Source organism: Equus caballus, chromosome 16, assembly GCF_041296265.1.
Source record: "Equus caballus isolate H_3958 breed thoroughbred chromosome 16, TB-T2T, whole genome shotgun sequence".
NCBI classification, from domain to species: domain Eukaryota; kingdom Metazoa; phylum Chordata; class Mammalia; order Perissodactyla; family Equidae; genus Equus; species Equus caballus.
Genome location: NC_091699.1, coordinates 15433699 through 15456738, shown reverse-complemented (window position 1 = coordinate 15456738; position 23040 = coordinate 15433699). Strand labels below are relative to the sequence as shown.

At 37.7% G+C, this 23040-nt stretch overlaps 1 protein-coding gene across 11 annotated transcripts in view; it reads right to left on the bottom strand.

Annotated features, from left to right (window-relative positions):
* The window catches only part of TMCC1 (transmembrane and coiled-coil domain family 1), a 251308-nt gene that overhangs the window by 105502 nt on the left and 122766 nt on the right, over positions 1-23040 (bottom strand). The window contains exon 1 of one of the 11 annotated variants that reach the window (XM_070237208.1): positions 20015-20651. The exons of the other annotated variants lie outside the window; for them this stretch is intronic. Within the exon in view, the coding sequence (XP_070093309.1) occupies positions 20015-20053 (39 nt within the window). The 5' untranslated portion in view covers positions 20054-20651. Of the gene's footprint in view, positions 1-20014; positions 20652-23040 lie in introns of those variants that run through there. 11 annotated transcript variants of the gene reach the window in all.

Here is a 23040-nt window from a genome sequence, read left to right as displayed (position 1 = left end):
TGCAAAAACAGCTGGAGCATGACTCACTGAGGAACAAATAGTAATTCAGTGTGATTTGTGGGTAGCAAGGGTGGGAAGGGTGAAAGATGAGGGTAAAGAGGTTAGGAGTGGCCAGGTCATAAAGAATTTCTATAGAGCATGTTAGGAGAGTTTCAACTTTATCCCAAGGAAGTCAATGAAGAACTTTCAGGAGAGAAAACCCTTTCTTAAATCTGTCTGCAGCATCAGAAGGAATTAGACAGAGGAATGATAGAGAAGGAAAGGAGATCAGTTAGAAGACTGCTGTAGAAATCCAGGCGTGACACAGGGGATGGAGATATGTGCTTTTAAATGCCTGATATTTGAGAGATATTTAGGAAGTAAAATCAACGACTTTTATTGGTTGTGAGAGCATGCAGGGAAAAAGATAAGAAATTGAAGATAATGTCTAGGCTTCTGCCTTAAGCGACTGGGTACATAGGGGATGACATTTAAGAAGAAATACTAGAAAAGAAGTAGGTTTGGGAAAAGAAAGGGTTGGGGGAGAGAAGAATTTTGACCATGTTAAATATTGGGCAACTGAAAAACATCCCAGAGGAGACGTCAAGTAGGCAACTGACTTTTCTTCTCATTTCCCACATTCAATCCATCACCAAATCCTGCCAAGTCTACCTTCAAATATAGCATAAATCTGTCCACCTCTCTTCATCTCCACTGTTAACCATTCTATTGCAAAGCATCATTATCTCCCTCTATAGTCTCCATGAGTCCATTTCTATTATCTAGTTTCCATATTGTAGCCAGAGTGATCCTTTTAAAATATAAATCAGATCACATTACTCTTTATTTTAACCCTTGAAGGGCTTCCTATTGAATTTTAGAATGAAACCAAGCTCCTTACCATAGCCAGAAAAATTCCTCTGTGATATGCAACCTCGGTCATCTCCTATCAATTACTCTCATTTATTAAGCCTTTCCTACACTGGCCAAGTTCTCTGCTTTTAGGACCTTTGCACTAGGGAACTGCCCCACTTCCCTTTATTCCTCTTTCCCTCTTCAACACACAAGTCTTGTTCTTGTCCTTTAGATCTCATCTCAAATATCACCTCCTCAGAGAGTCCTTCTCTAACCACTTTCTATCACATTACCTTGATTTACTGTCTTTGTAGCACTTAGAATCTGTAATCTTGTTTATCTATTCCCTACAGCAGAAGCTCCATGAGAACTGAAACTTTGTTTATCCTTTTCACTGCTATACTTTGTGCAGATGGTATAGAGTTGATCTTCAATAAATGTTTGTTGAATGAATCAACAAATAAATGAATAAAATAAATGGAATTGAGGGGCCAGCCTGGTGGCACACAGGTTAAGTGCACACGTTCTGCTTCAGCAGCCTGGGGTTCGCCAGTTTGGATCCCGGGTGTAGACATGGCACCGCTTGGCAAGCCATGCTGTGGGAGGCGTCCCATATATAAAGTAGAGGAAGATGGGCACGGATGTGAGCTCAGGGCCAGTCTTCCTCAGCAAAAAGAGGAGGATTGGCAGCAGTTAGTTCAGGGCTAATCTTCCTCAAAAAAAAAAGAAAGAAAGAAAGAAAGGAAGGTCAGCTCAGAAGGAAAATCTCAGCTGGAGATACTGATTTGAACATCTTCCACATGTGAATGACAAAATATGCCAAGGAAATAGATATTACTCATGGGAAGTAAAGAGAGAGAGTAAAAAAGAGGGCTTGAGACAGAGCCTGGGGGAACATCAACATCTACAGGATAAGCAGAAGAAAATGGGTACCCAAAAAGGAGCAAGAAGGAAGGGCCAGAGAAAAAGGAGGAAAACCAGAAAATATTCCCAAAGTGCTGAATGCTGTAGAAGAGCATTCTTTGTTAGAAAGGCAGCTTGGCATTAAAGAAAAGTATGTAGTCAATGGAGTCAGATATATATATTCAACAAACATATCTATTAGGCATAGTTCCATGTGCCAGGAACTATGCTAGAGTTGGGACATAAAATTAAACAAGAAAGGGGGGCTGTCCCCGTGGCCGAGTGGTTAAGTTTGCTCGCTCCGCTGCAAGCGGCCCAGTGTTTCGTTGGTTCGAATCCTGGGTGCGGACACGGCACTGGTCATCAAGCCACGCTGAGGCAGCGTCCCACATGCCACAACTAGAAGGACCCACAACGAAGAATATACAACTATGTACTGGTGGGCTTTGGGGAGAAAAAGGAAAAAAAATAAAATCTTTATAAAAAAAATTAAACAAGAAAACAGATCAAACACTGTTTAACACTTTCAAAGACTGGTACAATCTTCTCTTAGTGTGCCATGAGCAAGTCTCAACTGAATCTTCATTATCACAACTGCTGAGAGGATTAAATGAGGTATTGTTCATAAAGTGCTGAGTAAATATCTGCAACAATTATGCATCCAATAAATCACAGCTACTACTCTTCACTGATGGAAAAAATGTACAAAAAATAGCACACTAGAGCAATTCACAGTAATCTTCCTAGGGGAATAATCTGACTTAAAAATGCATATCTATTCTGAGAATATTAAAATAAGCAAAGGGACAGGATTCTTTACGGGGAAACTACTGAGAGGTACCATATCTCAAGGTTTTTTCCAAGATTCCAGTTTGGTTTCAGCACAGGTACAGCAGCATTTAAGTGACTTAAAAGTAGGTCAACCGACTCACTTTAGTGCACAGCTATTTACTCAGCTCCCTACCTCCCAGATACGACTCGGAGAAAGAACATACACCTGCCTTCTCCCTCAAAACACAAGTTCCTTAGGCTTTTCTTATTCTATAACAGACTTCTTGACTTTTCTAAAACTAGACAGGTTAGAAGGAAAAGTACAGTATCACAGCCCAGTTATATCTCATCTTTTGTGCTTCTATTTTGCTAAATTATATACTTTGGTTATTCCCATGACAGTCAAGAGGCTCGCCTGTTTTTAAATAAAGAACAAAAGTAAACTGAGCTGAAAGAACATAGATTCCTCAGAAACACTAAATAAGAGAAAAATGCCAGACTATTTCTCACTTAAATTCCAATTGGGAACATGAGGCTGAAACACCATTGACAAATAGGAACCTTTATTTTGCATGCCATGCAATCCAAACCCCAACCCAAATGCCTCCTTCCAACCCGCACACACTACTTTCCATTGATTTCCCTCTACTTTAGTTGCTGCCTAATCTCTAAGCCATCAAGGCTCCAGTGATATCTTCTGGCCAAAGGAAAATTATTTTCCTTGCTTTTCTTTTGTTCTTCTCTAACAGACTGCTAGTTCTTTTGTCCAGACCATGTGGGCAGCAGGGCTAAAGGCCTTCGGCCAGTCATACATGCTTAGCAAGCAAAAAGTAAACAAGACACATTCTTCTAAGCTGAAATGTTCTAAAAGCAAACTATAGCATTTAGGTTTCTGAATACTTTCAGGGAAATAGTCTATTTACTAGAGTACATTAATAGACTAGGGTCTGGAATAAAAACTAACCAATTCAAAATTTAACCACAGAGCAAAGTTTTCATTTAATATTAAGGTCAAAAGAATATGAAATTGGAAAGCAAGAGAAATCTTAATCATGATTTTATCACTAAGCAATTGTGCTTGTGCCTTTGTTTACTGGTTGATGAAATAAGGTGAAAAATATTTTTCCCTTTTCTGTCTTCAAAATAGGTTAAATTTCATAATATCTGATCTCCCTATAGTAGAGCCTAATTGCTAGAAGTATACTACTTTCTCAAGGTAATATGCTCTCTTTAAAAAAATTATTAAAACAGCCTAACTCGATCCTAACAGGGTTTTGTTTTGCTGTTTGTGGGTGTTTTTTTCTTCTGAGAATCTAGCATTAAATAACTATATTTTGAGTTGGCAATTCATTCGGAATTCAATGACTTACAGCAGAAGCACAACATTCTCCATCAGTAAATCAACTAAGAGTGGTCTTGGGTTGGTAGCAGAAATTGAACACCAAGATATAATTTCCAGCTTTAAACTCCCTTGCCAGATTTTCTTTCTAAGACATCACTGCAAAATTAAAAGATCTCTTATATTTTAACTTTAAATTTCCCACACATGGCTAAAGCCAAGGAAGTCTCTTAAGATCATTTTTTTCTAATTAACAACCATAATACAAAACAATCTTGTGGGTTCTTAACAATCTTAAATTCTCTCTCTCCAGGTTGCATTTTCATCATTAGTATTCAACATTTCACTATAAATTCTCTTTCTAATATGACATCATATATATATAGCATAGCATATATACAGCATCTTATATATATATATAGGAAGATTAGCCCTGAGCTAACATCTGCTGCCAATCCTCCTCTTTTTGCTGAGGAAGACTGGTCCTGAGCTAACATCCATGCCCATCTTCCTCTACTTTATATGTGGGACACCTGCCACAGCATGGCTTGACAAGCGGTGCGTAGGTCCATACCTGGGATCTGAACCAGCAAACCTGGGCTGCTGAAGTGGAACGTGTGAACTTCACCACGCCACCGGGCCAGCCCTGACATCATATTTTAAAGACGTAAAAAAGTATCATCTGTGGTTCCTTTTTTTGGGAGGAGGGAATCAGAGAAAATTCTTACCTCCCTCCCCCCCGACTTTACGGAGATATAACTGACATATTGTGGCATGCTTAACTTACATAGTAGTTGGTTCTTTAACATCATGGTAAATATCCTAAAATAGTGGTGGTTAGGTAATTAAAGGTTATAAAAAGAATATACTCAAAGTCTTCATGCTAAAGATTTGCTTCTCTGAATTCCTTTTAGATCTTAGCAAATCAAGTGGCCTGAAGAATAGGAAATATTATGAAGTCATATCTTTCCAGTAAAATGCCAATCACACCAGCAATCTATATCTTAAACAAAAACAGAATAACGTGCAGTAAGGCATGGCGCTTTCTGTACAAACACAGTGAGAAGGTTTGGTCACTAAATAGTTTCAGTAGATCTAAGGACTATTTCCGGCTCCACTGATGATATATCCTATAATCTTGAGTCAATTACTTCATCTTCCTAGGCAGCAGTAAGATGAAGATAATACCACTTTGTCACTTTTATCCCCTGCTTCTCATGCCAGAATAGTTTATTCGATGGTATTTCTGGAACCAAAAGAACTTTGGTTTGATTTTATTGCCTTTTCCAATTGCATCCCATTTCACTCCCCTTTTTTCATTGCCAGGCTTCTCAAAGAAGCTGCCCACACTTACTAACTCCATTTCCTTACCCCGTATTCCACTTTCTCATCACTCTGTTATCTAGCTTCCATCCTACTCTACTGAAATTATATTTCTTAATAAGACTTTATTGTTTCTCCAACGTACTGGGAAAAGCAGTAAATTGAAGGGATCAGAAGAGAATTTAGGTTCAAGCCCTCAATTTGAGATTTACAAGCTGTGTATATTTAAGCATTTCATTTCACATCACTGAGCGTCACTTTCCTCAAAAAATGAACAGATTAGATGATAACCTCTAGGGTCTCTTCCTCTACCAAACCTACAGTTGTATGACTAAATTCAATGAGTTGTCTTCTTTAATTTTTCTTCGGCATTGGCCTCTAATCACCACCTTCACTCCTCTGTAATTTGCTCAAAACTTTTCCACTCATGACTTCAAGTACTATCTCTAAGCTAATATCAGCACCATTACCTAAACTCAAATTCTCTATTTCCAAATACAAAATCTCTCTACTTAGCCATTCTATCTTCACCAAAACCACAATATACTCAAACCAACAAACCACCCTTCAGCTTGCCCAAATATCTTATTTCCTTAATAATTTGATTTCTCATTACCCAGAGTCTTGGCTTAAAATGCAGATCTGAGTCTTCCTTCTTTCATCTCATTTTCATTAAATTCTGTTGATCTTTCCTTCTAAATAACTGATAGTCTCCCTTTTTAAATTTCATCATTCATGGCTGGATTACTCTAAAGACCTACTACTTGTTCTCTCAATTGTAGTCTATTCACTCTCCAAACCATCCAATACATATTCTCTTTAACTGTCCAATATTGTAGCCATTGAACCACAGGTGGCCATTTAAATGAAAATTAAATAAAATTTAAAATTCAGTTCTTCAGTCACACTAGTTACAGCGTAAGTGCTGAACAGCCACATGTGGCTAGTGACTATTATACTGGACAGCACAGATACAGATACATTCCCATCCTCACAAAAAGTTCTATTGGAAGGAGCTGTAATTTTAGACAAAACTTTCTAGCACACTATTTACATCATGGGTTTTCTTCTACTTAACAAAATGGGCTGGATTGCTAACATGTAATCAAACCAGTCCAAAAATCTTTATCCTGATATCTAAATCATTCAGGTTTAGCTTCGCCAAACATCCTTGTACATTTTCTTTGCCAACACATACTCTGTTAGACAAGCTGTTTTCACTAATCATGTAGGGCACTGTGCTCTCATTAGCACATTCTCATTCAATAAATTAGCGAACTATGTGTGAGACACTTCCAGGTTCTCGGGATACCGCAGGGAGGAAAACAGACAATAATCTAATTTTCTCCTCTCACTGGCTCTCTGCCCATCTGTCTTTCAAAGTGCATCTCCTTTAAGTTCTCCTAGTTTACCTTCCCTTTTTAAGTATTCAGAGCACTAGTATATAGCCCAGATTTGGACATAATTAAACAGAACTGAGTTTTGTCTTTCCCACTAGAATGTAAGCTACTCAAGGAATCTGGCATTTACTACCAAAACAGGAGATACTTCTGTGTTAACGTCCATCGAATTTAACTAAAATCAAAGAGTTATAAGAAACACTGAAATCTTACTTTATATATCTACAAAGTGGGACAATAACATTTGTCCTATCTATTTTATAGGATCAAACTAGGAAGAGATGTGAATAAGTTTGACTTTTCTTTTTAAGATTTTATTTATTTTTCCTTCTCCCCAAAGCCCCCCAGTACATAGTTGTGGGTCCTTCTAGCTGTGGCATGTGAGATGCCACCTCAGCATGGCCTGATGAGCGGTGCTAAGTCCGTGCCCAGGATCCAAACTGGCGAAACTCTGGGCCACCGAAGCTGAGCACAAACTTAACCACTCGGCCATGGGGCCAGCCCCCAAGTTTGATTTTTCTTGTTGGCAAAAAGAAATCTCCAGGGATTTACTATTTATAAAAAAGCTAAAAATAAAGACTAGGCAAAAGATTAGTTTTGTTGTTGTTGTTACACACAAGGGAAATGATGAAATCACTTCAAAAAGTTAAACGCTAAGATTCCTGTTTGAAAATAAAATACAATGTTCCATGGAATATTACATTCTTAATTCAGGATGGCTCTTATTTTCTTCCATTTTTTTCCAATAATTAATTAATTCATTTACTCAATAAATAGGCACTAAGCATTTACTATATTCTAGGTGCTGGGGATATATCAATAAACAAAACAGACAAAAACTCTCCAAGAGTTTACATTCTTGAGGGGAGGGTGAGTGGGAGGACAGACAAAATAAATTAGCAAATTATATATTAGAATTATAGTGTATTAGCAGGTAATAAATGCTAGGGATAAAAAATAAAGCAAGAGGATATTGTAATTTTCTATTTTAGAGCGCTCAGGGAAGGTCTTACTGAAAAGATGACATTTAAGGAAAGATGTGAAAGCAATGAGCAAGAGCGATGTAGCTATCTGGAGGAAGAGCATCCCAGGCAGAGAGCAAAGTACATTGCAAAGGTTCTGAGGGAGGAGTATGCTTGGTATGTTCCAGGAAGAACAAAGGGGCCAGTATGGCTAGACTAGACGAGAAGGGGGAGAACAGAATATGAGATCAGAGAGGTAAATGGCAGACAGATTCTATAGGGCCCTAAAGGCCATGTAAAAGTGAGTGAGAAAGGAAGACACTGGAGGGTTTTGATCATAGGAATTACATTATCTGGTGTAAGTTTTATTAGTATTATTCTGTCTCTTGTGATAAGGATAAACTCTAGTGGGGCAAGAGTGGATGCTCGGAGACTAGTTAGGAGGTTAATGCAATAATACACGTGAAAGAGGATGGTAGCAGAGACCAGAAACAGGCAAATTTTAGATATATTTAAAAGTGGAGCAAAGATCTGCTGATATCCTGGGAGTGAGAAACAGGATTCTGGGTCTGAAGGACAGAGGTACCATTAACTGAGAAGAGGAAGACCAAGTGAACCAGGGAGGGGAGAGGATATCAGAAGCTTAGTTTTAGACATAATAAGTTTGAAATGTCTATTAGACATCCTAATGGAGATGTCAAACAGGCAGCTGAAATGTCTAGAATTCAAGGGAAAGATTAGGACTGGGAATATACATTTGAGAATTGTCAACATACAGATGATATTTAACACTGTAAGAATGGATGAAATCACCAAGGAAGCAGAAAATTGGACTGAGCCTAGGCTATAGCAATATTAATTAAAAGGTCAGGAAAGGAGACTGAGATTGAGTGACTAACAAGGTCAGGGGAAAACCGTGAGTGTGGTATTCTGAAAGCCAAGTGAAGAAAGTGTTCCGCTGAGGATAGAGTGACCAAATGTTGCTGAAAATCAAGATGAGAACTAAGAACTGATCATTGGATTTAGCAACACCAGAGACCTTGGCAAAGCATATGTGGGAGAGCAGCACAGGTGAAATTAACACCACCACCACCAAAGTGATGGTCTATATTTTTTAAGTCTTCAAAGCTGTAGAATTAGAGTGGTACTGATAGACATAATAGTCTCTTTCACTGCTTACTCCTCCTTTGACTCTTACGGGGAACTACTATTACTAGAGTAGAGCAGTTGGAAAAAAGGGAGAGGGGCATCTCTTGGGAAAGTGTGCCATTATCTTTTCTATGACTTTTTAGGCGGCCACTGGGTACCATTTGACTATCATATGAGTGTGGTATGTTATTTCCTTTCTGGTTTTATTTGTGGATAGACACAGGAAATATTCGGAAGCCAGTGGTAGAAAGAGCTTCCATTTATCATCTAAAGTGCTATTCATGACAACTCTAAAGGTAGACGACGAAGAGTTGTTTGAAGACTCAGCTAATTTAGAAACCAGAATGGGGAATTCCATTTAGACTGTGTCCCTTAAGATAAGCTATTTCACAGGAGTCTTTTGCCCTTTCCCTTAACTTGAAAAATAGGTAAGGTGGCTCTTGAAGCCACTATATAGATTCAAAACTTTACAAAGTCAAACACAAACATGTTTTTATTGTCAATATGACAGCTGAGTTAGGTTTGTCAAATCTAGTGACAGCTCAAGAATCGTATCACTGTTCTCTTCAGATGAATGAAGTGTGAGTCCTTCTTCTCAGTTTAGCTAGACTCTGAAAGATATCAGATCTCTAATAGTCTCTATATTATCTGAATATCTAAGTGTATTTGCTCATTGAATAACAGAGGAAGGAAATTTCATTAGGATGTTTCTAAGTAGTAATTTTTATGCAGGAGTCTAAACGACAAAACTTATAGAGGAACAATTTTCCAGATCTCAAAGTGCAGGAAAAATGCAGTCAGAACACAGAAAACATTCCAATAGCCAGTATAGCTCTAGCATTTATTTTATGACATTTTTTTCACACAATATAGCACTTATTAAAGGTGGTAGGTTATCACCCCTTGACACAGAGCTTTATTTATAAAAAAGGTAGGAGGGAGTCTCTATTTTCCAACATGTACCCAAACAGAAAAAAAGGACTGAAAGCCACTTTAGTGGCCTCGACTATTTAAAAGTACTTCATTGTTGTAAAATGTGGTTTAGAATATTACCTTATATTTAAGAGTTTTAAATACCATTCCAAACATATTCACATTCATTGTTTACTTATTTCTATGAGGTTATAGTAAGAGTAAATATCATTACGCCATTTTAAGATTCAGGAACTGAAGCACAGAGAAATAAAGTGGTTTGTCTAAAATCACACAGAACAGGAGAACTCTGAGTTTCTAATTTCTGGGTTCTTTTCATCACATCAAAAAAAATGAATTTAGAATGTGGATACCTATATATCATTTAAGAACAGAGTGAGGTTGCCAATTTATTGCCATTTCAGATTTTTAGACTTGTCTGATATCTGGAAGGAAGATAACGTTAGCAGAGATTTGACAAATATTTATCTGGTGTCTACTAAGTGGCAAGTCTTATCAGACTTGAGAGTACTCTGCAGCAGAAAGGAGGCTGGATTAGAAGTAGCCTGATGTGGAAATGGTGGCAGTGGTATGGGAAGAGATGAAAGGAAGTAGACAAGGAGACTAGCTGCTTTTTTATTATTCTTATACTCAAATTCATTCATGAAGCAAGCATCTATTTAGCACTTACCAGGTACCAGACACTATTCTATGTTCCTGGATGTAGAAGTGAACAAAATAGATAAATGTCCTTATCATAAGATTTACAACAGGGAGAGGTGGAGGGGGCGCAAAAATCTAAGAAAAATATATATTATATCAAATTATGATAAATACATTGGAGGGGAATAAGAAAAGGAACTGAGAAAAGAGATGAGGAGAGTTGGAGAAAAAGTGTGTGTGTAGGGAGTGGTTTCCTATTTTAAAGAAAACAAGTCAGTCAAAGCCTTGCTGGAAAGGTGACCTTGGAGCTGAGATCTCAAAGATATATGAGAGCCATCTATGCAGATATCTGGAGAACTTTACAAGCAGAAGGAAGAGCAAGTACAAATGACCTGAGGCAGAACTGTGGTGCATATGAAAAATAATAAGGAAGGGGTACAGCTCAAGTGGTATGAGTAAAGGAAAACAGTAGTAAGAAATAAAGTAGATGTTCATTTTTATACACAACCTACTACCTCCATTTACTATGTTTCAAGTTCTCTTTAAGTTAGAATATACACAGAATTTATACTATACGCTCTAATATTTCTCAAAGTCCCAATGGTTGGATGGAATCTGAATATTGTGATCAATAACATCATTTCATAAGACTCAAAAGTTAAATAATTGGGGCCGGCCCCGTGGCCGAGTGGTTAAGTTCGCGCGCTCTGCTGCAGGCAGCCCAGTGTTTCGTCGGTTCGAATCCTGGGTGCATACATGGCACTGCTCATCGAGCCACGCTGAGGCGGCATCCCACATGCCACAACTAGAAGGACCCACAACTAAGAGTATACAACTATGTACCGGGGGGCTTTGGGGAGAAAAAGGAAAAAAATTAAAAAATCTTAAAAAAAAAAAATCTGAGGAGGAAAAGTTAAATAATCATTCACCACTAGATACTGAACAGACTGGGTCAGGTTTCCAATGGTGTCCAAAGAGAATTTGTTAATTGAGACCAACTTTTGTGGCTAGTCAAAAAATGAATGGGCAGTTATACTCAGATGTTGTTTGTATCATTTCAAGGTATATCTTCAAATGATTAAAAGACGGAAAAAATGTTAGACAAGTATGTTAAGACTTTGCAGTTAAAATTCCATATACTAAGTGGTAATATTAAACAACCCACATACATTACCTAGAAGAAAGTTGCCTAGATTCACCTCTCTGTTCACTCCACAGAAGTTAAGGCATTTAGGTTGGCAACCCATTACCGTGGTTAAATTTCCCTACAAAAAATACAAACTAACTCTCTGATTTTGAAAGGATGTTCATATCAGAAATCTCTAAAATAAGATACTAAACATGATATGCTTCTCCTTTGCAACAAAATCCTATCTGATGACTTGTCCCCTTCCTGGTATATTGTCCTCTTGTCCTCCCTTCTATAGCAATGATTTGCAAAGGAAGAGGTTCCTCCAGGAGTATGCATCAAACCGGTGAGCGATTTTCCAAGTAATCTACCAAATTACTACCACTTTGAGCTTAAGTTACATTCTCAAGGTATGTTGGGGGTATCTGGAAAGGAAAACTTGAGAACCACTGATCCAAATCCTTTAGATCCAGCTAAAATCCTACTTCCTCTAGAGGGCTTTTCAACCTCACCTCAGGTTCAAAGGAAGAGTTAATTCCCCCCTCAAAATGTACATTACTTATTAATTTCATAGAAATAAAAAGCTTATTTTAGCTTTTTTACCTGTCTTATCTCCCAAGGTATGATGAAATTTTCCTTAAAAGTAAGAGGCGTGTGTTTCATCTAAGAAAAGGAACTTGAGTTTCAATCTATCATGAAATGAAGAAAAATCTGTTTTGTATAAGGTAAAATTTCCATGCTAAGGAATGTCCGTTTTCATTAAAAATGTTCACATTTTCTTCCAAAAAGGAGGAGGTAGAAGAGATGTATATCTTCTCAGTACCCAGACACTAACAAATGTGTGACTGACTCACTAAGTTCACTTGCTAGTCTCAAATTTAAATTATCCAGAGCTGGCTAGAAATTAAACTCTAAGCCTGTCCATTAAAGTCATTAATTTATTTACTTACTTTTGCAATGAACAACTGTGTAAAATTAGATCCCTCCTGGTCTAAAACTGGATGTTTTCTCTGGTGTTGGCTATCTAAAGTCATTTTTCTTAGGACTCTAACCTGGCCCACACACAACAGATCGTCACATAATTTTATATCTCTAAGGGATCCTAGACAATGCTTTTCAGATGAGAAAGCTTCAGAGAAGTCGAATTACCTGTCCAAAGTCACATAGCCAGTCATGGTTTACTTAATTTCAGTGACAAACAGCTTCTGGATAAATTTTATTAAATGAAAAGGAAAGTTACAAAATGTTTACTATACGTGCTACCTTTGGATTTTGGACACTGCTGTCTTTAAGATGGATTGTTCTCAAACACTAAATTTCCAGTAAAAACAAAGTGATCTGCTGCTTAAAAAATATTTGATGAAACAGACTGAAAGTTAATGGAGAGTTCCTGTGCTATCACAAGGCAAGTTCCATATTTGCATTGTTTTCTTCTTTGTCAACAGGATTCTGTTACAGGTTCATGTGTATAGTGGAGGTTAAGTCCTAACTAACCCCGGGGTGTTGAAAGGAGCAAATGCTTTTCATTTTCTCATGTAAGCTAAAATGATTAAGAACAAATGACAATATTTCATATTATTAAGTATTACACGTAGCTTCCATATACAGATATAACAAGTAAAATGTGTCCCTGCCTTTACACGCCATTCTCAAAATGTGCTTTCAGAATAGTATGGTTAATGTACTCCAAAGACGTTCATTTAAAGAATTTTTAAAGGGTTAGTGATTTTATACTGCAAACTTATAAGTTATACACAAAGATTAACTTCAACTTGTGAATAACATGGATGGTTAGGAGAAAGTACCAAGCCCAGAATATCATCTTTCAACCATTAACCTTTAAGTAAACTATTTGCAATGGTTTTCACTGAAGAATAATGAGCCCAAAATTCACTTCTACTATTTGAGCTTTTAACACATTTGACTAGGGCTATTATTTTATAAACTGTATGTACATGGTAAACAGTTTTAAAAGTCTCTCTCCCCCTGCCAACCCAAGTCTCCCAGGTCCTCTTTCCAGAGGAGATCAGTGTTACCCATCCAAAGACAGCCTATGTATACACACAAAAGGGCAAGAGAGGCGCGTGTGTGTATTTCAAAGTATTGTTTTAAAGAACAGTCACTCCTTTTCAAAAATACTTGTAGAACGACAGAAGAACGAAAATACCATCACCTTAATTTCTTAATCTAGTGCTTTATAGTTTTCAAAGAACTTTCAAGTATATTAGCTCAATGATCTTCAAAACTAAGAGCCCTTGGTAAAAATATTCCAACTTCAAAGAAGCATCTAAATGAGTCATTTAATATAGCCATCTCTCTCAGGAAAATAATACTCAAATCAACACCAAATGACAGTTGTGTACTTAAAAAACAAAAAAGCAACACACTTCCAAGGAGATTTAACTATCTTCTCCTAGTAGCATATTCCACTCTCTTAGATCTACTGTCAATAACTTATTGTTATTTTTAAAATTTAAACTGGCATCAATATCACAAAAATGTTTCAGTGTTATAATATACATATTTCTAAATTAGTTTCTCTATTTTAGCCTATTCTTGTCAATATATTTGAATAGGAAAGTCATTTTCTATTCCTTACCTATTCCCACACCACATCTACAATATATGGAATTGATCTTACTAAGGGGATCATTTCATATAACAGAAGAGCAGCATTAGTCTTCCTATTTTGGTTATGTAACACATCTGAATGCTCTTATAATGCTGACGACTCCGTTACCTGATTTAAGTCTCCTAAAAATGGGTTAATTATTAACAGGAAGATGTAACATTTAACTGCTAGCAAAATATAAACACAAAACATTATATTTCCAATATGAAGCCAGCAGATATCTAAAGTAACTTAGAGAAAATTAATTAAATAAAAACAGCATAAAAAACAGGTGGTGTAAATATTTCCATTATTTAAAAGCATCCATCCAGTAGTGACTCCCTTGCCTATGCATCTGAGTTGTTTAATTACATACAATACTACTTCACTCTACCCATATTATACTTATCATTAAAAGAGTTCAAAATACTTTTTTTAATTGTGGTAAAATATATCTAAAGTTTACCATTTTAGCCATCAAATACTTTTGAAAGACCTAATTAATTTACTTAGGATAGAAATGAGAGGTCCGTATTCTTTTCTTTTTTTCTTTTGAGGAAGATTAGCCCTGAGCTAACATCTGCTGCCAATCCTCTTTTTTTTTTTTTTTTTTTTGCTGAGGAAGACTGGCCCTGAGCTAACAGCTGTGCCCATCCTCCTCTACTTTATATGTGGGACACCTACCACAGCATGGCTTCCCAAGTGGTGCCATATCTGCACCCAGGATCCAAACCAGCAAACCCCAAGTCACGTAAGCGGAACGTGCGCACTTAACCACTGTACCGGCCCCCATAGTCTTTTGACTAATAAGAATACATTCACAGACAGATTAAGTCAGTCATGTATATTATCACAGTCATAAACCCAAAAGAAAGCAGGTGGAAACTCAGAGGAAACCACTTTTGAAAAAAAAAAAGTTTTTAAGAATGCAAATTATGATCAACACTTCTCTAAATCGTAAATTTCTTAAGCTGATACCAAACAGATACCAAATAATAGGACACTATCAAATGTAGAAAGTGTAAGAATAACATTTTTAGACAAAAATATTTTCAAGTGTTCTACAGGTCTGGATTAAATGATTTCAATAAAACAAAAGGAGAACGGGGGGGGGGGGGGAATCCCACAAATTCTACTTCTCAGCCATTAATCTCTTTACAGGCCAACCCAAGATATATTGGTATGATTTTTATCTTCTATGTTTTTTCACCATACAAAAAATTTTAATATAGCAAAAGAAAGCTCTCAAACTGAGTAGGAAAGAAATGTGGTATGACTGGAAAAGAATAAAGTTATCACTGACTTTCTGTTATTTTTAAATTATCTTTGATATAGAAAGTGGATTCTGTGTGGCTATACTTGTCCTAAAGAAAGTCAGCCTCCTGTGAAATGTGAAAATAAATCTGAAACCCAAACCAAGATAACTATTCAGATCCATATCTGAAAAATTAAAGTTCAAGTTGTTATCTTACGACAAACTGTATGGCATTTATCTTTCATTTTAGAAAGGTCAGAAAATACATGTTCACATTTTCTTACATATGCATAAACAAACAACGGAAGGATACACCAGAAACTGGTTACCTACAGAGGCAGGGATACAAACTAGTTTAAAAGACATGGTTGGAAGCGAGATTTGTTAGGTAATTTTTTATTTTTGAACTATGGAAATGATAACTATTCAAAAGTAAAAAACAAAAACAGTGTAGTATTTTACTGAAATAATCAATTTTAAACAAAGCCTCCTCAGTTTTTATCATATCTGCTAAAAATCTGAAGTTCCTGGAAAATAAGGGGAAAACTGATTTTCTATTACCCATTTAGAAGATGTCGAGGGGAGGAGAGAGCCAGAGTGAGTTAAGACAAGACTTTCTGAATGTCTGACTCACTGTATTTCATCACGTAAAGATTATTATAGAAATTCAAGAGTTAAATTTTTCTCCTTAATAGTTTAAAAAAGTGCAATAAAGAGCCAGCCCCAGTGGTCTAGTGGTTAAGATTTAGAACTCTCATCATTATGGCCTGCCCAGGTTCATTTCTCTGTCAGAGAAGCATACCACTCATCTGTCAGTTATCATACTGTGGCAGCTGTGTTGTTGCTGTGAGGCTGAAAGCTACACCATCGGTATTTCAAATATCAGCAGATATTTGAACCATGGTGGACAGGTTTCAGCAGAGGTTCCAGACTAAGATAGACTAGGAGTAAGGACCACCTGGCCACTGACTTCTGAAAAAATTGGCCATGAAATCGCTATGAATAGCAGCAGAGCATTGTCTGATATGGTGCCAGAAGGTGAGAGGATGGTGCAAAAAGACCTGGCAGGGTTCCGCTCCACTGTACACAGAGTCGAGTCGCTAGGAGTCAGAATCAACTCGATGGCACTAACAACAGTTTAAAGTTCCATGTAAATGCATGCAATTAAGCTTCAACTACATTTAGTATGGCTTTACTAAATCAACTATCTTATTTAAATTGATGCTTCTCTGGCCAAATAAAACAACTTACTTACCAAGTTTGACTGACAAATTTAAACTCCTTCAGATATTAATTTCAGCTCTATGGGAAAGGGCTGTGCTAAGAAAGTTACCCAAGTTATTTACTATACTATTTTCTACAAGCATGGATAAACATATGGAGAAATATCAGACACCATGATACTGGAATGATTAACACACCAGAAATTTAGGGAGGCAATTGGTATGGGGAAACAGACGGGTATGGAGTTAGACCTAAGTTTGAAGTGGACTCTACCTCCTGCTGATCTCAGGCAAATGACTTAAATTCTCTGAACCTGTTTCTTTAATGACAAAAAGAAGCTGATACTATCTAACTTGAAAGGGCATTAGGAGAATTAAATGAAATATCCACATTAGCTGGTATCAAAACTATTTTGGCTGGCTCATACAAAGGACTTAGGGCAGGAAGAAAATAATCTAAACTGGGAAGGAAAACAGAAAACTTTTCTGGGAGTCAGGTCACTGGGATCTAGTCAAAGAGAATAACTGAGTATCTCTCTTTAAAAATGAAGATTTTTATTTTATCTTATTTTTTTTTTTTCGCTGAGAAGACTTGTCCTGAGCTAAAATCTGTTGCCAATGTTCCTCTTGTCACTTGAGGAAGATTCATCCTGAGTTAACATCTGTTGCCAATCTTCCTCTATTTTGCATGAGGGTCACCACCACAGCATGGCCACTGACAAGTGGTGTAGGCCTGCACCCAGGAACCAAACCCAGGTCGCTGAAGTAGAGTGTGCTGAACTTAACTGCTAGGCAATGGGGCTGGCCCCTACTTCAACTACTTCTTAATTTATTTTCTCCGTTTCACTTAGTTCAGATGTAAACATCCATCAGCCTAGAGGAATCATTTGAATATTCTAGGGAAACATCCTGCATAAGTAAACATGACTAGCAAACTTAAGATAAAAAGTATCTAGGGGGCCGGCCCTGTGGCCGAGTGGTTAGTGGTTAAGTTCGCACGCTCTGCTTCGGTGGCCCAGGGATTTGCCGGTTCAGATCCTAGGCACAGACATGGCACCGCTCATCAAGCCATGTTGAGGCAGCATCCCACATGCCACAACTGGAAGGACCCACAACTAAAAATATGCAACTATGTACTGGGGGGCTTTGGGGAAAAAAAGAAAAAAAAAAAATCTTTAAAAAAAAGATAAAAGGTATCTAAATTAGATACTAGGTTTAAAATCACTGCAAATATTTATAAATATTTTCTTTCAGAAAATTTCCAACAGACTAAAGATGACCACGAGTACTTCTTTTTGTCAATTAGGAAATAGCTTTTAAAATATGAGATCACCTTAATACAACTCTATACTTGTGGAAGATTATTTCTTAGGCAAAAATATTTGTTACTGAAGTTGGAATCATATGAAATTGCCATTTTTCAACTGTTTCTCACGTGCAAAAAACCAATTTCACTTTGAGTGTTGAATGTGTGCCAGAAACACCATATACTGGGGTCTGACAGCTACTGTGTTCTCAGGTAACACGGATTTAGATGAAAAGACAGAGGCACAGTGCATTCGATGCATTAAAAAGAAAAACTTATTGACATAACTCTTCAGTTTCTCCTTCATATTTTAGTGCCACACAGATGAAACAATTAAGAATTTTTTTTGCAATTCATCACTGAACATATACTATGTTAAGGGCACTTGATAGAAAACAACTGACCATCCAGTACAGGAGCCAGAAACCACGCTAAAATAGAGCAGAGGGGTGTTAGAAAAAGGAATTAAAAGGGGTTTCTTTGAGTGTTTTTATATAATGTACCTTTTATTTCTTCATGTTATAGAGAAGATGTGCTCCTAAAAGTGTCTTTCTATAGAAATAACAGTGATACACACAGTATAGAGTGAAAAGAGTAAAGTTCAAAAAGTCATTGAGAGAGAACTATTGGTAGCAAAATACCTAGAACGTAGTTATATCCTAATTAGAAAATTATCACCTGGCTCTCAACTATTTCAGACACTCTTGTGCAGAAGTCACTGCCCTAACACAATCTACACATCTTCTGCTTTTTAGATGTACTACATATTTGAAAATAGATGAACTAGAGGTTGTTGGAGAAACAAAAATGATTCTTTTTATTGTTTAGGTGAAATTTGGGAGCTTCCTAGCCTCCCCACCCCCACCTGAAATGCGGAGAAGGGAACCAAGGGAAATTTATTTTAATATTCCTAAAAAGTCCCTGTTAGGTTTGGAGATCCAAGACAAGAGATGAAACTTGACATGGAGATGGAGGTAAGAGCTTTGCTCATTTTTGCTTGAGTGCATACATTCTACACTGAGGTCATCTGTGAGGAACTAAAAGTTTTCCCTTAAAATAAAAACACTTTTCAGGATTTAACAATTCTGACTAACAACCAAAGAAGTGAAAAATGCCTACTGATTTGTTTAACCTTCTCTCTACAGGGAATGAAGTGTAACACAATTTTGCTACCAACTGCTATAATTTTTAAAAAGAGCTTTTTTTTTTCTCCCCCTGCTTTATCTCCCCAAATCCCCCCGTACATAGTTGTATAGCTTAGTTTCAGGTCCTTCTAGTTGTGGCACGTGGGACACCGCCTCAACGTGGCCTGATGAGCAGTGCCATGTCTGCGTCCAGGATCTGAACCAGCGAAACCCTGAGCCAGCGGAGCACGCGAACTTAATCACTTGGCCACGGGGCCAGCTCCTAAAAAGAGCTTTTAAAGAACAGAATGGTTTGTGAAATAAAGCTCAACTCTCAACATACCTCATTCCAAACTAGTTTCTGCACTTGTTAAAATGAGAGCTCAATGACTGGGTCAAGAGAAGGCTGGCTACTGCCAGGGCTGATTCATAACATCAGCAGTCCCTCTTCAAAGAAGGCTTCGCTTTTTCTTTTTCTTTTTTTTAAGTTTGATATTCTTGGATTGGAAGAACTTTTCCCCCAAAGCTGCAGAAATGAAACCTGTTTTTCAAATAAAATTATGTAAAAATTGATTTGTGAGCCTTCTGGTTACTGCTTTTCACACACTCCTTCATTAAGTATGCAAGTATCTTAACACAACCACTCATTTTAATATTTCATGCAAGTCTTGCTTATTTAACTATTTTATGGTAGTTTCCCCCAGTTTAATATTAAATTTTGTATGAAAGCACTGATTCCACAGACCAATAAGGCTTTCTCATCTTGGTCAACAAGCTGCTAGATTAACTGCTAATTAAATATACACTTTTTACCCACTGTTCTCTCTTTCACACACATCTTCCGGAAATTGTATCTGAGAAGCAAACTACAACTTGCTCCAAATTCACAGATGACAGCTCTAGTTTTAGGGGAACAAAATCTGAGGCTGCCAGTGCAGTCAGCCTTAAACCTTTGTGTCTGTGAGAGGAAAGAACAAAAGGCAGCACTTCCTCCCCCAGCCCCTCCTTAGCACTGGAGAAGGCAAGCTTGACAGAACAGTTCTAGAGAAAAAGGAAACCATGCTGAAGCTAGTGAGAGTTTCCCCTAAATAAACACACAAAGCTACCCACCTTGGATAGCTGCCTCCTGAGGCTAAAGCGCTGAACCATGGTCACCCTGAGTAATCTTCAGACAAAGCAATCCACGAAGGAAAGGGTTTTTTAAAACACAGCTTCTTGGAAAAGTCGGTAGTAAAACATTTTGAAGACTGTCACAGAAGTCCAAAGAATTTCCCTGAGAGTCTTAGCAAACTTAAAACCACTTCATTGTTCTATCGAGAGATACTGCAAAGCGCACATCGGAGAGGGTGGGCGGACCGAGGCAGGGAGGGGCAGAATCCTGGCGCTGCTTCGCCCAGTGCCAAGCTCTGCTAGCACTTCCTGTGAGTCAGCCGTGAGGGGTCCAGACAGAAGGACCACCCCTTCCCTTTCCACCAAATCATTAGCCCAGGCTGCCGCTGTGGTGCCACCTGAGACTCCAGAGGATGGACCTGATGTTCTGGTCTGTATGGGAGAAGGAGTGGCACACCGGGGTTAGACAGCATCTGCCTCTAATAGAGAACCCGCAACTGCCACAATTCCTCTCAGGCTAAAGCCCTCCCAGTGGAGGGGCCCCTGCAAAGAGCAACACTCCCTTCTCCACCTCCACCTCAGGTAATCCGCTGGGTGAAAGGGTGTGAACACAAGGTGGCCAAAAGCCCCTGACTGTACCAGCTCTACTCAGAGAAGGAAACTCCTCCCAGCTGGGCTCGGCAGGCTTTGTCTAACTCATCGGGCAAGCCTTTCCTCTTATTCACACGGAGGCGGGAGGCATCCTGCCTTGGGAAGGCATGTCAGGTGCAGAGAGGCATACTCCGAGGGTGACTTCAACTTCGTTAGCATGTTAAACAAATTAAAACTGCCTCCTGAGGTGACTGCCCTCTCTCATTAGAACAATGTAATTTAAAAAAACCTCCACACAAAAGGAAGAATTTAGAGTGAATTAATGCAGGTAAAGAGGTACGAAAAATGGCAATTGTGAGGGCAGTTCCAAAGATAAAAAATATTTTGCTGTCATTTGCCAGTCTCTTACTATCTATTTGATTCTGCTTCCAGACAACCAATGTAAGGATAAAGATTCATTTTAATGAAACTTTCTACTCCACATGTTCCTCTCCAAATTGTTCATTAATTCTAAATGAATTTAATACCTGGACAGGGCAGAACTTGTTGGCATATATTAATTTTTCCCTACTCCAGTGACTTTCAATTCCCTGTAAGCATGATTACATCTTATGCTACATATAGCCTTTGTTGGAATGAACCTACTGTGTGCAGTTACTGTGTTAGGCATTTCACATCTATTATCCCACTGATTCTCAAATAACCCTGTGAAATACGTATTAATATCTCAACTCTTCATATAAGTAAAGCAGGAATCTTCTTTCTAAAATCGCAATATTATTATGAGTAAACCACATAGTACTACTAATTTTTTTCTTCAGGTGAGAAAAGCGAAGAAATGAATTTGAAAAGATAGATTTTTATGCAATATTCTCAACTATGCCCATATTACACTCTACAAGTTGCCGATTATCACCAAATGTGATGAACAGTTTTTAAAAATTCACCTGAAATATGCTACACACATATTTCACAATACCTTAGGAAGAGTACAAAAGATGTAGAGTATCAAATTCAAACCAAGCTCAAAAAAAGTACCCTAACCAAAACGTATACATAAAATTTTTACTCCAAAAACCTTAAATGGAAAAGGATTGAACATATTTAACTAAACATTTTTGTGAAATTCCAAAGCTAAAAAACTTTTAGATCAACAGCTATGATTGAAAGTGAAGACCCCTTCATATCTAGGTTCCGAGTATGCAACATAACCTAATATTTAAACTAACTGATTGAAATTTAATTCCAAATGGAGAGAAGGTTGACAGAGACCCTGAGTTCTGAGTGTTTTTTTGTTTTTAAATAGAAAGAGTACCAGTACCTCCATTTTTCTCCTACACAGAACGAAACCAAGTACTCAGAACACTTCTCCTGGGAATGCAGGAAGAATTAATGAGATGCTGGTGTGGAAATAGTGAAATTTCTTACAGAAAGACATACTGTCTTCAAACATAATCATGAGGTGCTTCTGATATAAGCAACTAGAATCCAAGATCATTGCTATAACATTCTTTCTAACCACTCCCCTACTCCCCAAAAAGAGGAATTAGAAAAAAACGTTAAAAGTCTACAGACTCCAGTTACACATTAAATATTAATCACGAACTGAATAGGGTATAAATCCTCAAGGTCCCAGATATACATAAAAAGTCTTACAGATTAAAAGGATGGTGTCTTTATTGTAGGAGGAACTTACTCATTTTTTGCCTATAAAAATAAAGATGAGGGGCTGTCCCCGTGGCCGAGTGGTTAAGTTCTCGTGCTCCGCTGCCGGCGGGCCAGTGTTTCGTTGGTTTGAATTCTGGGCGTGGACATGGCACTGCTCATCAAACCACACTGAGGCAGCGTCCCACACGCCACAACTAGAAGAACCCACAACGAAGAATATACAACTATGTACTGAGGGGCTTTGGGGAGAAAAAGGAAAAAAAAATAAAATAAAATCTTAAAAAAAAAAACAAAAAACAAAATAAATAAAGATGAGGGGCAGGCCTGGTGGCGCAACAGTTAAGTTCGCACGTTCCGCTTCACGGCGGCTTGGGGTTTGCCGGTTCAGATCCCGGGTGCAGACATGGCACCACGTGGCAAAAAGCCATGCTGTGGCAGGCATCCCACGTATAAAGTAGAGGAAGATGGGCATGGATGTTAGCTCAGGGCCAGTCTTCCTCAGCAAAAAGAGGAGGATTGGCGGTAGTTAGCTCAGGGCTAATCTTCCTCAAAAAAATAAATAAATAAATAAATTTAAATAAATAAATAAAGATAAAACTCTAATTGTTTAAATGCAACAAAACCTGTTAAAAATCATTTGAGTGCACAATTGCAATTCATTCCTTGATAAAAAGACAAAAAAAATGGAAAGATCCTCAATAAACTGAGCTGTTAGGGAAAAGGTTAGAATCTCTAAATTAGATTTATTTTGAGGAGTCTGGCAGCTT